At 30.6% G+C, this 14,910-nt stretch overlaps 1 protein-coding gene across 5 annotated transcripts in view; it reads right to left on the bottom strand.

The window, feature by feature from the left end:
• The window catches only part of LOC118190192 (protein Obscurin-like), a 735,887-nt gene that overhangs the window by 249,316 nt on the left and 471,661 nt on the right, over positions 1-14,910 (bottom strand). For 4 of the 5 annotated variants that reach the window (XM_085817109.1, XM_085817110.1, XM_085817106.1 and 1 more), the window contains one exon: positions 9,372-10,445. In XM_085817109.1, coding sequence (XP_085673235.1) covers positions 9,372-10,445 — 1,074 coding nt within the window. The remainder of the gene's footprint in view (positions 1-9,371; positions 10,446-14,910) is intronic. The other variant, XM_085817108.1, reaches the window with a different exon arrangement.

The following is a 14,910-nucleotide window of genomic DNA, read 5'->3' as shown; positions in this document are numbered from 1 at the left end:
CTCTTCAAAATAATCATAAATAAATTATTTTCTTATTAACTTAATTTTTAGTTTGATGCACAGATTGTTCTTTGGCCATATTGTTATAGAAATCACCACGCTCACAAAACTTTAAATGTCTAAAATATGAAAATATGAATCTGTAACTGTAAATCAAATAAAGGAAAGTGAGAAGCTAAGTAATGTTGCATTGTGTCAAATTATTCAAACAAACGTTTATATTGTTAATCCAGAAATAGAATCTTATTTGCCACGGAAAGCGCTCTCCAGAAAAAAAAAAAAAAAAAAAAAAAAAAAGATGACTATACAGTTATACAAGAAAAGGAGTACGAGTTCCAGAACTTCAGTCGTTTGAAGATCTGAAAATTCCCGATAGTTTACGTAAAACGTTATGGAAAGAATAATTGTTCCTTCTTAATCCTTTTTCGTTTCGGGGAACATGTGTGGAGAAAAATTCAAATAACTGGATTGCTATCTTGGGTACATTACTGATGAGAAATTTAGTTTATTATTTAAGTGCCTTAGCATTCATTCCCCCGTTGAGATTCCAGAAGTCTTCAATCTTCTGAACCAATATTAACACAGGGTAGCTAGTAGCGCAATAGAGTGGTTTGCAGGTAATTATGTGCATGTGTAAGAGTGGTTTGTAGGTAATTATGTGTGTGTGTAAGGCGACATATATGCGTAATGGCACTGCACTACTATCTCCACTACTTTTCCACGAACATTGTGGTTAGTATATAATTCAATTTGTTTAGAAATTTCTCGAACGCCAAACATCATAGAGGCTTGGCATAGAAGATGGGAATGCGTTATAGGGTGAGCAATTATTGGCGTTCATACAATAATTGAAAAAATTTCAGAACAACAGGAAGTAGAAAATCAAATAATTCGTGACCAGCTAATGCCCAAATATAGAAAAGCTACACTAGATCGAGAAAACGGAATAAGGAACATTGGTATCGATCGTCCAGATAGAAATATCATGGATTACCTTCATAGTATTGGATGAATGTTTCTTTTTAAATATTTTGAAATTTTGGTATTGTTTTGATATTTTAGTTATGTACTCTTCGTGTTATTTAAGTTAACTATGTTAAATATATACACTATATCCTTTTAGAAATAAAATATGTAGTTTTCAAATTCAACTCATTTTTGTAAATATTAAAAACCTTAATAAAATATTAAAATAATGTCTGGATTTTCCCATGTCAGGATTTTGGATGTCGGGTTTATGGGTATCGAGATTTTGGGGAGTGTAATCTTCTTGGGTTTTGGGCGGCTTTTACATAACACTGGTGTGCCAGGTGTTTCGTGGCCAAAGAATGTTTAACAAAAATGAAATGAATATTTAAAATCTACCATGACTGCAAGCTTTTACCATTTTGCGCTTCAGCATCTATTATAATCGCAATCAGCATTTCCAAATCATCACATATATATTCAACAGATAGTGCATTAAGCACTTTTCGGAAGGAAAGAAAATGACCAGTTTAAATATTTTTACGTTCAACTATTTCTGGAAAAATCTCCCTGTGTTCTAAATATAATAATAAAAAAATTGTATAATATAATAACACACTTCTGCTGCCATAAAGCCTTTTTTATAATTTTTAACTGATCATTAAAAATTATCTAACACACATCATGCTTTCATATATTTAATGACTTTTTATCACATACATTATATGTTAATATTTGCTTACTATAATTACAATACACATTTATAATTAAAAAAAATACTTGTTACGTAAGCAATGGCTTAATGAATTAAAGAAATTATAGAACTAAATACTTAAAATTATTTTTTAGCTTCTTTAAATGACGCCTTACAACACTTTTTTATAGAACAAGAATAAGTATGATTACTTAGTATTTATGGGACATTCTCTACATGAAACTGTGATAATTTACATCAAATTTCATGCATATAAAGTGCAATGATAATGAACAGACATTTTGTTGAAACCTTAAAATATTAAGTGTTTTCTTCTTGTGCAGGTTGGTTACACTAAATTAATGTGTTCCATATATGTGTGGGATAATACAGAAAACAGTTAATATTAAGAGCAGAGATAGTGGCCACTACCAAAATTCTTTCAGTCTGTAAAAGAAACATTTTACCTCAAAGAAATATCACAGAGATAATTCTTTTAATGCTGCTCAGGGTCTGATTACAGTTTATGCACACTGGAGGGACCTGAAAAGACGCTATTCCTAGGAACACTACTGTCTTAATCGGGCTTTGCCTTCTTGTAAAACTGGGTTTCACTAAATTATTTCCGAAGGAAGAAACAAAAAGTTGTAATTGCTTTAAATATCTCACTGAAAAGCATCTCTGCATTCCATGCCCTCTCAGAAGGCAAGCTGAAAGTAGGCAGTTTCATCGGAATATACACTAGAAAATAAATATAGACGAAAACTTCAAACCCTTCGTGAATATAGCTTAAATTGTTCCAAAAATATCACAACTAAATTTTTGGGTAGCAGTATGGCCATAACTGAAAGTGGTTTACTAAGAAAGTGTATAATATTTCAATCAATATGCATAAATAATGCTTTTTAAAATTCAAACCTACATATTTTTCCAGAAAATCTTTTTGCAGTAAATTACAAACAAGGACATAGTTTCCACCAACACGTTAAAGAGATGGTAAAAAGATAGGATCCTTGGATTGTGAACATGATTTGCAAATTACTGTTAGACGTTGAAGAGCGATAAACTGTTTCAAACGTGAATGGGACAACCTACCAACGCCTAAGCGGTAAAATCATTGAACACTGGAGTTCAGTCCGGGGTTCGAATCCCGAAGAACTGCTGGCTGCACAGGCGTTTTCTCGGTTTTTCCCATGTGCAACATACATATGTAGGAGCCAGTTTCCCTTAGAAAGTCCTCCATGCAGGCATCCCTCCGGTTGGGTATAGTCCTTCAGTTCTTTGCCATAATTAAATAAACAAAGTAATGGGAATGGGAAAACAGACAAAATAATCAATATTAAGAGTAGGAAGCGTGGCTATTACAAAAAGTCCTTTAGCCTGTAGAGAAACATTTTACGTCAAATTTTGTGAGCCAAGAGAAAATTTATCAATAAGATAATGAATAAAGACAGCTTTACTAACAAAAGATTAAAGTAATGTAGAGCTCTTGACTAAGAAATTTTTATGCAAACATTTGTATTTTGATGTTTTCGCTCTCTCTCTATATGCTTATACCCAGAGACGATTGATGTCTTGAAACACGAAATCGAAGTTGCCATTCATGCGACCGCAGCCCAAACAATCGAAAATGTACTAAAAAATTGGATTGATCGGATGGGGTACTGTCAAGCCAGCCGTGGCAGTCATTTGAATGATGATGTATTTCATTTTTAAATGAAAATGTCCAATCTTTTTAATAAACTCATAATTAAATATTCATTAGTTATTTTTTTATAGCCGATTCAAATTTCAAAAGTTAGATGCCCACCCTGTATATAACATTTTTGACTAAAATAATTTTATTTAACTACATTTTCACTATTCAGTTCAACAAGCTGTAAATAGCGCATACACCAATTATGAAAGGAGTAATACAATTGCCAATAAAACTACGCGAGAGGGAAAATTAAGGTCATTTTCAGATTCAGCATCCTAGAAGATTAAATAGTGAGACCATTAGACATTTCGGACCAGGAAACATGAAAGATAAATTGTATCTACGCCGGTATTCAAATCACGATCTTCCCTTGCTAATCGAACGTGAAGACTGTTACACCCTGATAGCACGACGCGATAATTCTTTACAAATTAGCAAAAATTACAGGAAGGTTTTCACAAGCTTATAATTGGCAAACTTGTGTAATTACAGCTTACTTTTAGTTCTTACTGCATCACAAATAACAGACAAAAGTAAGAATCGTATGTGAATCGGATAACAGCAGATACGCATAGATGGAGGTTAGTAATTGGATATAATCATACTATGATATGTGTATTATCCTTTCTTATTAAAATATGATATAGTTACATAACATTTAATGTTTATTAGCTGAATCTACATCAATACGGCATTCTGGTTGAAATATATTTATATAAAATTTCGGTCTTTTTATTTCTCTTCGAAAACAACTTTTTTTCTTTCATAGATTAGAACACTTTTTCATATATATAAATATGTTAAAAGATACATGTTAAACCAATTTCAACAGAATCCTACATTTGCATTCATTCCAAAACCATAATATTAATCCTAATGCTGTACGTGTTTCTAATAGTAGATATTATAAGAAACCTGCTCATATGTCTTCAAAACGAAAAGAATGCTATCTGCATAAAAAAAAAATGAATCTTAACAATTACGTAAGGAAGGTCTAAATGAAACCTTTCCAATAAAAATATTATAACACTGATGTACAAAGTGAACATATAGTGATGTGGACCATTCCATGTAAATGGTGGAAAGTTATAGGTGGGATATAACTAACAGTAAAATAAATGAACATTAAAATCTACGAAAAAAGGTACAAAATAAAGTTAATAATGTTTCAATGTTTTTGAATAGTTCTATTTTTCTATCCAAAAAAGTAAACTTTTTCCTTTTATGCTAATGAGGATCAAATACAAAAAGATACTTTAAGATAACTAGTTAGTAGAGGAATTATATTACAGATTTAGAGTAGAATGAAACACGAAACACACGGTTTATTACAGTCAGATTAAATAGCTTTGTTGAACACTGCGGTAAGCAGATAAATTATGCAAAATCTAAAGTACTACACAAATTACCGAAAACTAATTTTAGATGAAAAGATGCAGCCTCGGAATCTGTTTGGACAGACATCGCAGTTCTGCGAACTTTTAAAAATAAGAGTTTTCAACAAGCCCTGCAAAGATATACAATTTCTATAATGCGTGAAATAATTCTTGTGTACATGCTTTTTCTATCAAAAATGTCCTTTTGGGGAGGAGTAGACTGGCATTCTTGCCGGAATTCGAACCGGGGGCCTTCGAATCACAAGACTGCAGGTTTGTATCCTGTCGCCAAAATATTTTATGTTGCGCGTCTCGCAATGAAGGCTAGCTTTGAAAAGTAACACAATAAATAACGTCTACCCGACGTTACTTCAATAATTCCTAAAATGAAGAGATACTATGATATATAACAAAATACAATTTAATTATACGAAAACCTACATTGAACGTATAAGGATTTTAAGTTTTACTAACGTTTATTTTATTTTAAACTTTGCTATCCTCTCTTATTTTCCATTTACGGCCAGAACAAGAGAGAGTAGGATTTTTATGCTGAAGAGTTTGCAAATTGTCAAAGGTATTTAAGAAGTGGTTTCTAGCCAGGAGAGAGACAGCCTTATTGCTGCCCTGCTACGTGCGTGCTTTTCAGACAGTTCGTGTCTGCTTTTAGGCCAGAACTTAGTTCCTGCTGATATAATAGGCGTATTGTAGTATTTGCATCTAGCTCACTACATACGCAGGTTCAAAAGGCCGATCCTCGCGTTAATAGTCTCTGTAAAGCATTTAAGTTTAATTCTTATTTAATTTAGTTATTAAGTGAATATTTCTTGTTTTTTACGTTTTAGACCAAAAGTGTTGGTCTCTGTATCCCGAAGTGCGGAAGCGCCTATTCGTTGTGAGAAATAAAGTGTAAAGTTAACCCTTCTTGACTTGTTTGTCTATTCCACGCACACACGAACATAGCTTGAGTAAACTCCCTGTTCCCACTCAGGATTTCTGGACGTTTCCCAAGGCAATTAGAAGGAACAGTAGTCCTGACAAACATACAAGCAATATTTTGACTACATCTCGTTGGTGAGGAAATTACATAACTCTTTATATTTTAAAGATTATAAACATATCATTTCATCCCGCGTCAGTCCTTGACTCTTGCTTATTAGCGAATAAAATGATGCCATTCGCAATAAGTAGTATGAAAACTAATCAGACAGATAACTATTTTTTGTTCAGTATTCCTGTATGTAGAGTCAATGCAGACATTTAAGACATTGATTTACAATTTTCAAGGTTCCTGCATCTTTTTCTCAGATATACTCAGATTATAGAAAACTAAGTGGACCTGAAAGATTTGCAACTCATGTAATTTACAATAAAATGTTTTTATGTAATAAACTAAGATTTTGACGTAAACATTCATCAGTGCTGCAGAAAGACAAGAAATGTAATTAAAATTAAAAATTATCAGAAGTTTTAGTTTTATTTCTTTGCATAACTAACTTTAAATAAATTAATCAACGAATGTCATTTACATTTGCGATTTGAACAAATAAATTAAAAGAAATACAAACAAATATGAAAATTTGATTTGTTACTTTATTACTGTGTGTACTTAATAAGGTTGTAAAACTTGTCACTGAAATTAAAAATTGTTGAAAGTCCTAATTTTATTTCCTTGCGTAAATAATACCGAAATACCTTGAAAGAAATAAGTAAAAAAGATGCATAAACAGACTTTGAAAAGTTAATTTTCTAAGTTATTCTTTGAACTTAGTAAAGTACTGAAGTTACACTCGATAACTTTGTGCAAAAGAATAAATATGTGATATTCAGAATTTCTATTCATACGATACAATATGCAATCTAAATAAATAATTTAAAAGCGTAAATAATGCCTACAAAGAAGAAATTCAAAGAAGCAGTTTCAGATAAGACTAAAATAACTAAATTCGTATCATCAGAATTTAATTTCTAAATTTTATATTCCCGATACTCCCCATTAAACAAAAAAAAAATGTACTCAATTTAACTTTCACAAATAATTTTTAATTTGTTCATAATCTTTTTATGCAGTAAGTAAATTAATAATATGTATTATTGTTCTTATATATCATAAAAACAAAACAAAAAAAAATCGCAAAAGAATAATGAATTTCTTAAAATCTTATAAAAAGTCATATTTATCTATCTGTTTTTAAAATATTCATACCATATTTATATTTTAAATATTCAAGAATTATTTAGAAAACCGAATTTATTTATTATGTATTTTTGTTTGTCTTTTTTAGCTGTTAAAGTTTCAATGAAATGATACTTGAATTTTTTAATTAAAAACCACTTAAAAGAAAACGTGATATATTACACTTATCTTGATGAACAAAGGACAAACTAAAGAAAATATCAGCATAAGACTATACACAGTTTATTTAGTAAATGTGCTGTATTAAGGAGACAGGAAACAATTTTAAAAGAAGTTTATGCAATATTTAAAAGATCACTTTTATAAATTAGATATTGTTTGTTTTCAAAACTTAAAATATTAAATATTTTCTAATATTAAAATGAAATGTAGGCGCTCAATTAATATTTGCAGACGTCTACAGAATAAAGATTTTATTTTGAAACATTAATTGATAAAGAATTCTTTCTAAAGGTTTTAGGTAATCATTTTCGAATTGGAAAAGCTAAGAAATGTAAATAAAAGATAAGTAGCAATATAAATAATTTTCTCTGACTATGAAAAATGTATGAGAATGTGTTTCTATATTTTCTTTATGTTTTCAGTGAAAATAAAAAAATCAGACAAAAAGAAAACTATTTACAAGTTTAAGGTTTTCCAAATCTGTTTAATATTTCTTCAATGTACACTATGTACAGATATAAAAATATCCCTTTTAAAAAGATTAACAAAAACAGTTCAAAACTGTGCAGGTAAATTGCAAAAACTGGACACTTTGGTATTTTATCAAGTGAGGAATGTGGTTAATTTCATTCCTTTGGGCCCTAAGATTTATCACACTCATTCCTAAATACAAAATTTCACACAAAATTCATGATACGAATACAATACTTTAGTTTGACCTTTGTTCATTTGGATTTCTATGCATACAGAATAAACACACAATCAAAATAATTCTAACTTAATACATACTTTTCTTACATTTAAGATCCTTAAAAATTTCAAGCATCACAAAAATTCACTCTATACTAAAAGTATTTAAATGCTGAATGAAAACACGTATGTTCTAAATTCTGACGATCTCAGAAAAATTAATACAAACACATATACTAAACTGCTGATTCAGAAAAATTAAATTATTAAAGCATAAAGCAACAGCAACGCAATCAGTATCATGATAGAAGAAATATTTTTAGTTTTCTAAAGCCTTTAAATTATAAACAATCTAAAAACATTAATTTTCAGTGCCCGTGAAAGCATTTAAATAATAGCAGTTTAATAAAGTTAAAAGAAAGCAAGTAGAGAAAGTGAAAAAAATATTTATAAGTCTGAAGAAAAAAGTTTTACAGTTAGCTTGCATATTGTAAAAGCTCTGAAATCATTAATGAAAAATATTATTCCCTACTTTGTTAAACATATGTTGTATAAATAAATACCTACATTCATTTAAAGTAAATTCTAAAAAATCTTTAATTTTAAAGATTAATTACAAGACTAATTTAAGTTACTATAGAATATATTTTAGACAAAATAGAATAAGTGCTGGTTCTAGTTTTCCAGAAGTTTATGATTCATTTATATGTAGCAAAGATTTCGAATATTGTTGAAAACATTTTCCCTTATATGTAACACAAAAGCGCTTGCAACAGCAATAATGTTTTATTTATGTCACTTATTTTACCTGCTTGTTATTATTTAAATCAAATTTTTGTAAATGTAGTTTTTTAAAACAAAAATAGAGTGCTTTTAAATTTGCCTGCAAAAAATGGTCTGAATGAAAATGATACTCTGAACTACGCATAAACAGCACGTTTTGTGATGTACAGATAGCAATACGTATGACGTAGTCTTTAAAAAATACCACATATTGGAATTAAAAAAGTAGTTCTGATTTGGATATAGTACAATCGCATTTTAAAAGCAGATGCGCAAAAATTTTACAGCCTTTTGAAAACAATAATAGTTTTTTAAAGAATTATTTTAAAGTTTTATCAAAAATTACTTTATAGCACCTTTTGCAACTCTATTATATTAATTTAAAATTAAATTCAAATTCACAAGCCAACTACACGATTTTTATCTACAAGATTCCTAGAAAATAAAATATTGAATCAATTAATTTTGTACTTGCAAGAAAATACATAATACATCTGCCTTAGTACATTTATGACAGCTTCAAATGTTGAATACTTGTAAGAAATTAACAATAGAAATGTACTTTTTCAAGCTCCTAAACTTTTGTCTTATATGGCTGCGATAACGTTGTTCAATGTTTAATTCCATTTCATTAAACATTCCATATAACTTTAAAAAAAAATTTTCCGATCGTATGTTGCATTTACTCCCATTTTATAACTCCTAATATTTGGGTTACAACATAACATGCACACAGAAAAGGGATGAGGAATAACATATGGTAATAAGAAGCGGAAATGGTCAAGGAAGGTTTCTCATACGCACCACTTGCAGGCGAACTTTCATCAGAACGCAGACTTTCACTCGCCAGCGTCGCATTATCTTCGCCAAATTCGATACTCTCCAATCTCGCATCCGATCCTGATGCATCTTCGGACATAATTGTTGGTATTATAGGTTTGAAAGCCTCACCTTTGATTTGCTTCTCTTCGGTAGTTTTAGCAGGCTTCGATTCGAAATCGGTTTTCTCTTTCGATTGCTCTGCTGTATCCGATGTGTCTTTCTTAACTTCTTTCTTCAATGAGTCTTGCCTCCGTACTTTTGTTTTAGTGCTATTGTCTTCAACGGTTTCTATTTCAGATTTTCGTTTTTCACTAACTGAAATTTTTTCCTTCTTGCACAACGATTCCTGTCTAGTCAATACTGTATTTTCACTTTCTTCAGAGACTAGAGTAACTGCTTCAGTCTCTTTCTCAGTAACGGATGATATTCTTTTTGGTTTCTTTTTCACAGAATCCTGCCTGGTCAGTAAAGGTGCTTCTGTACTACTCTCAGTAGGTGTTCGTAATTCAGATGACTCCGCTGATTCAGATTTCTTCGTAACTGAGTCTTGTCTCACTAAAGGAGGTTCAACAGATTTTTCTTCGGTTGGAGTCGAAGGCTCAGATATTTCAGCAAATTTAGACTTCGTTTTGATAGAATCTTTCCTCACTAAAGAAGATTCGTTCGCACTGGTTTCAGTCGGAGTTTGAGGTGCTGATGATTCTGCTGATTTTTGTTTTTTATTCGCAGAATCTTGCCTTGATAGTCGTGGCGGTTTACTTGAAATATCAGTAGGAGTGCTAGGAACTGAAGACTCTGCTGATTTGGGCTCTTTTTTAATCGAATCTTGCCTAGTCAAAGGCAAAGCAGCAGTTTCTTCTGTAGGCGTTTGGGGTGCAGAAGAATCAGTAGATTTTTTCGTTAGAGAATCTTGTCTTTTTAAAGTTTCTGTTTTCTGTTTTTTCAAATCAGGTTCCAGTGAAATTTCAGCTTTTTGTTCCGGTTCTATACCATCTATATCTGCAAAACTTTGAGGCCTATCAAGAACTGGCTCAAGATCACCCAAATCTTCAACAGCTGAAACAAAGTAAACAGATATGAACATTTTTCTAGGAATATATGAAACATAAACAACTATGCTATAATTTTTGCTAATAATCTAGTAAAAGTTTTCCTCTATAAAATAAATATTTAAACAGAAAAATATGCAGCGAAGAAATTTTATTCTATTTTTACCATTTTTTAAAAACATTGTATAGTTTAGAAAATTAAAATTAAAAACAAGGATAAGATATGGAAAATGCTATCCTCTTCATCATTGTTTAACCTTCATATTTCCCAAACGAGTATAAGAAAATATATGAAGTGAGCATAGTTGTTTCCTGATTGACGAAAATCTAGTAGTAAAAACTATGGCAAGTGAAAAGACATAGTTGCGGTATTACATAGGACTCATCGATAACTTTAAGTGAGCCGACATGAAAGAAATTAAGTAATAAAAAGCTGCAAAGCTCAATACCATAGCCCTAGCTTCGAGAAATATATCACACAGATGATATAAAAAGTGAAGTTGTGATAAAAAGTAGATAAAAAGTGAAGGAGTGTAATCTATGGACAAAGAATATTTCTTAGGCTGAAAAACTAAGACTTCCTATTGTCAAATCTATTCCGAACTTCTTCATCCCGATTGGCAGAACTCCGGTTGTAGTGTTTTATATTTATTAACCTCTTATTTTATTATTTTGTCAGTACTATCTCTTCTACTTTTGTCAACTTCCATCAGGATGCAAATTAGTTAATGAGAACAAAATTACTGAATTTGACATGGTAATTTTGATGGTGACCGCTCACTGTCTCACTGCTATTTTTGCCCAGCTTCTAAATTGACTTGAATCGGTTTTAGTTTTGGCTACCCGTGTTTTCTCGTGTAAGTTGAACCCGTGTTTTCTCGTGTAAGTTGAGGGCCTTATCGGGCGGACTTGTAAACTTCATATTTTAATATACTTCACCTTAACTTTTATATTCTTTTAATCCCGCAAGCAGCGGAGAACTGCCATTAAACAAGCTGTAAAAATTGTTAGACTGACATTCTAATAAAATGTTCTGGTTTAAACTTTCTTCCGAGTTGGTGTTACTTTAATGGAAAACTAATCCTCGGCTATAAAATCTACTGATTGTCTACACAGAGCAAGAGAATTATTTTGTTAAAACAGTTAGGCTCCACACAGGGTTATACAAACTAAATGAAGGTGAAGCCGTTTCGAAAGGCATTTTCCCTAATTACTCGTAGAAACAATTTTCGACATTTAGAGGAAGAAATATATAAATATAGCACTGTTAAGAAAAATCTAATCACAGTGTTTTTGCATATTCACATGTTAATATAGTTAATCAGAACAGAATTACTGAATTTGACATGGTGATTTTGATAGTGACCGCTCCTTTACATATTTATATTATTTACGACAGCAGAGATCTAATTTTTTCTCGCAACGCTTTCTCTCTATAACATTTGATGAGCTATAGGCATCAGTTGATAAAAATGGTTCAACAAAATGTAAGATGTACGACATGATGTATGTAAGATGAAACGACAAAATACTGTTACTGCTTCTCCTACAGCTACAGTTGTTTAGATGCATTACCTAAGAACACTCGCCCTTGAAGTTTAATTTTCTTACAGAAAGAGTCTAAAAAATATTCAATATTTTAGGAAACAATTTGTAACCATGTTCTTTAATAGCTGAAAGGTTTGCACAATAATGGATAATATTTTTCTTATTTTATTCTTTATAGTTTTCAATAACTTATCTATAATATTTTAGTAGAATAGTTCCCATTTAAAATCATAGTAGGTACAGCATTCTTATGCATAATCTAAAATTTTCCTTTTAAACTTTTCGTTTCCCTTTAAATCCCATAAATATGTATGCACCTAGGAAAAGCGACACTTTTATTTTTTAATTATGATTATAACTAAGTTAATAAATCAACATCTGTGCTAATTTCAGAAGAGAATTGGAACTGGGAGGGAGTCATTATGCTCGTATAGAAAGCACTTCAGAATATATCACAGAAATAAAAATACGGGTAATTTATCAGAATAGATCTTGGGATAATAAATAAAATTTATGCTAGCTATTCCAAGTTACTTTTACAAACAGTTTTGCAAATAGTTGAAAAGGAAGACCAAATGTAAGATTACATAAAAATAAATTCGAAATACAATAGCGAAATACTATGCTTTTAAGAAATATTTTATGTCCTTAAATTTCAATACTTAAAATTTAAAGCAAATTAATGGGAATACTAAAATTGCGCATGCAAAACAGCAGATTCACGAGAATCAGTTTTTAAATGTTCTTTACTTGAAATATGTATATTATTTGCACATTATGTGCTATCAAAATAAGTATGGAAAGGCACATGCATCACGAAGTCGCATTCAATAATAATTATATCTCTCGACAAAGAATTAAGAGTAAGTGAGTTACACTTCCTCGTAGGAGCTACGAAATTTCGAATATAATACTAATGAAAGTGCACACCTCGGAAGAGATTTTTTAAAAATTGGATTTAGACTTCTTTCATTTAATACGGAAATAATTTTCTGTGAAACTTCTGCACCTACCTTAGCTGAACAAAAATTAAATTAAATTAAATTAAAAACCTCATAATTTTACTATTTGCATCATCCGATAGAATGGTAAAAATGTTTTAAGTGAAGTTTATATTGAATTTTTAACATAGTTTACTGATTCTTGGAGATTTTTTGAAAATATCTCGATCGGCTATTTCACTTTCAGAATTTTGAAATTTCGACCTCCGATAAAGCATTTCTCATAAAAGTTTGAAATTAACTCTTTGTCTTCTTTTAAAACAATAATGATAAGAAAGTATAAGCACAGAAATGTTCTAAAAGTTTCTTTTAAATATGGTGCTGGATGACAAAACAGAACGGGAAGTTCCCTTTCTTCAGTGGGCATCACGATTTTCCGGGAAGTAAAATGGATCCACTGGATTACTATTTTCTTTTTCCATATAGATTTCTCTAATATAAATTCCATTTTTCCTTGCTAAAATTATTTGCAAAGACGTCAGGCTTTCTATAGAAGTTTTATATCATTACATGAATGTTACTATTTTTTTTTTTTTTTTTTTTTTCGTTTTGTAAATATGGCTTTTTCATTTAATACTTATATCGACTTATGCACCTCATTTTTCTTTCCGATTTAGTGCATAAAACAATGAAGTTTCAGAGTCCATAGACATTTTATATTAGTTGCAATAAAAATCTTCCATGTCATTTATAACTTACTGTAATATTTGCAGTTTATATTTTTAGATATATTTTCCTCAGCCTTTTATTTTACAAGTTCATTTTCTTGATTTTATTTTGATATGTAATATTATATTCTTTTTTAAAACTAGCAGCTTGTGCGGCCAGCCTTCGGTCTGACATATGTAAATCGCAAGATTGTATGCATGCCCGATCGAAGGTGAGCCGCGCGAGCGGCTATTTATTATCACAATTATAATAATAATAAAAAAATTAATGTTGTCGTGGGTTGCGGCATCTTTGATGTAGATTGTTACAAAACGTATAATAAAAATAACTAATACTGTAGTGTTTAGCTTAAGTAGTATTTAAGAAAAACATATTCAATTGTAAACTGAAATATTTAAATGTATAAAGTTTTTTCACTAAATCTGAAAATTTCAGATTACAATCTAATACTTCGAACAGTTTACTTTTAATGCTTCAAAACGTTTGTAAAAATTTTAATAACTAAAAAATACAAACTTTTACTCTATCTGATCTTTTTATGTTGATCCTAGTTCCACGCTTAAAATAATTTTAAGCCAAATAGTTGCGATTAGGGTACTATTTGCATCATAGTTACAGAATTAGTCTTCCAGTACTAAAGATATAGAATATAAAACAGCATCTGAAATCAGCTGTTAAAAATAGTAGTGTCAAATGTTAGGAAAAGAAATTTGCTATATTATTTCATCAAAAATTATCGCGACATGGAAATTTTGAGCTTATTCAGTACACAAAAGATTTAATTATTCAAGACACAGCTGCGCATTTATTTCACTGGATCGCTTGCTCACGAGACTTGCAACGAATATTTCTCTCAGGTGGCAATACTTTCTGTTTTGGAAGGATGCCTCTTTAACTGTACTTGCAAAATTCAATCATTTTGTCCCACTTCTTGTAGATGAGGGAAATTCAGTATATTAAAATGCTTTCATTTTCTGATTTTCTGTTTACGCAATAAGCTTGCATCAGCATTATACACTGAAATTCGGAGGGAAAAAAGAATTAGTACACCACTTTGCAGGATATAACTCAGCAACGAATGCAGGATATAACTCATCAGAAAAGGAGTCAACATAGCTTCGTAGATTCCCCGTGAGCGCATACAGCCGCAAGAACACTGATTTCAGAAGCACGAGGCAGTATTCTGTAGGCAATTAAAATGTTCCTTATATTACTGTATTCAAAAATGAATTTTTCTTTTCTAGAGAGAGCTGT

Source organism: Stegodyphus dumicola, chromosome 5 (genome assembly GCF_044657685.1).
Source record: "Stegodyphus dumicola isolate Sdum_Otavi_A_Nest chromosome 5, ASM4465768v1".
Taxonomy (NCBI): Eukaryota; Metazoa; Arthropoda; class Arachnida; order Araneae; family Eresidae; genus Stegodyphus; species Stegodyphus dumicola.
The sequence above is the reverse complement of the archived record's forward strand: the minus strand, read 5'-3'. Positions and strand labels throughout refer to the sequence as shown.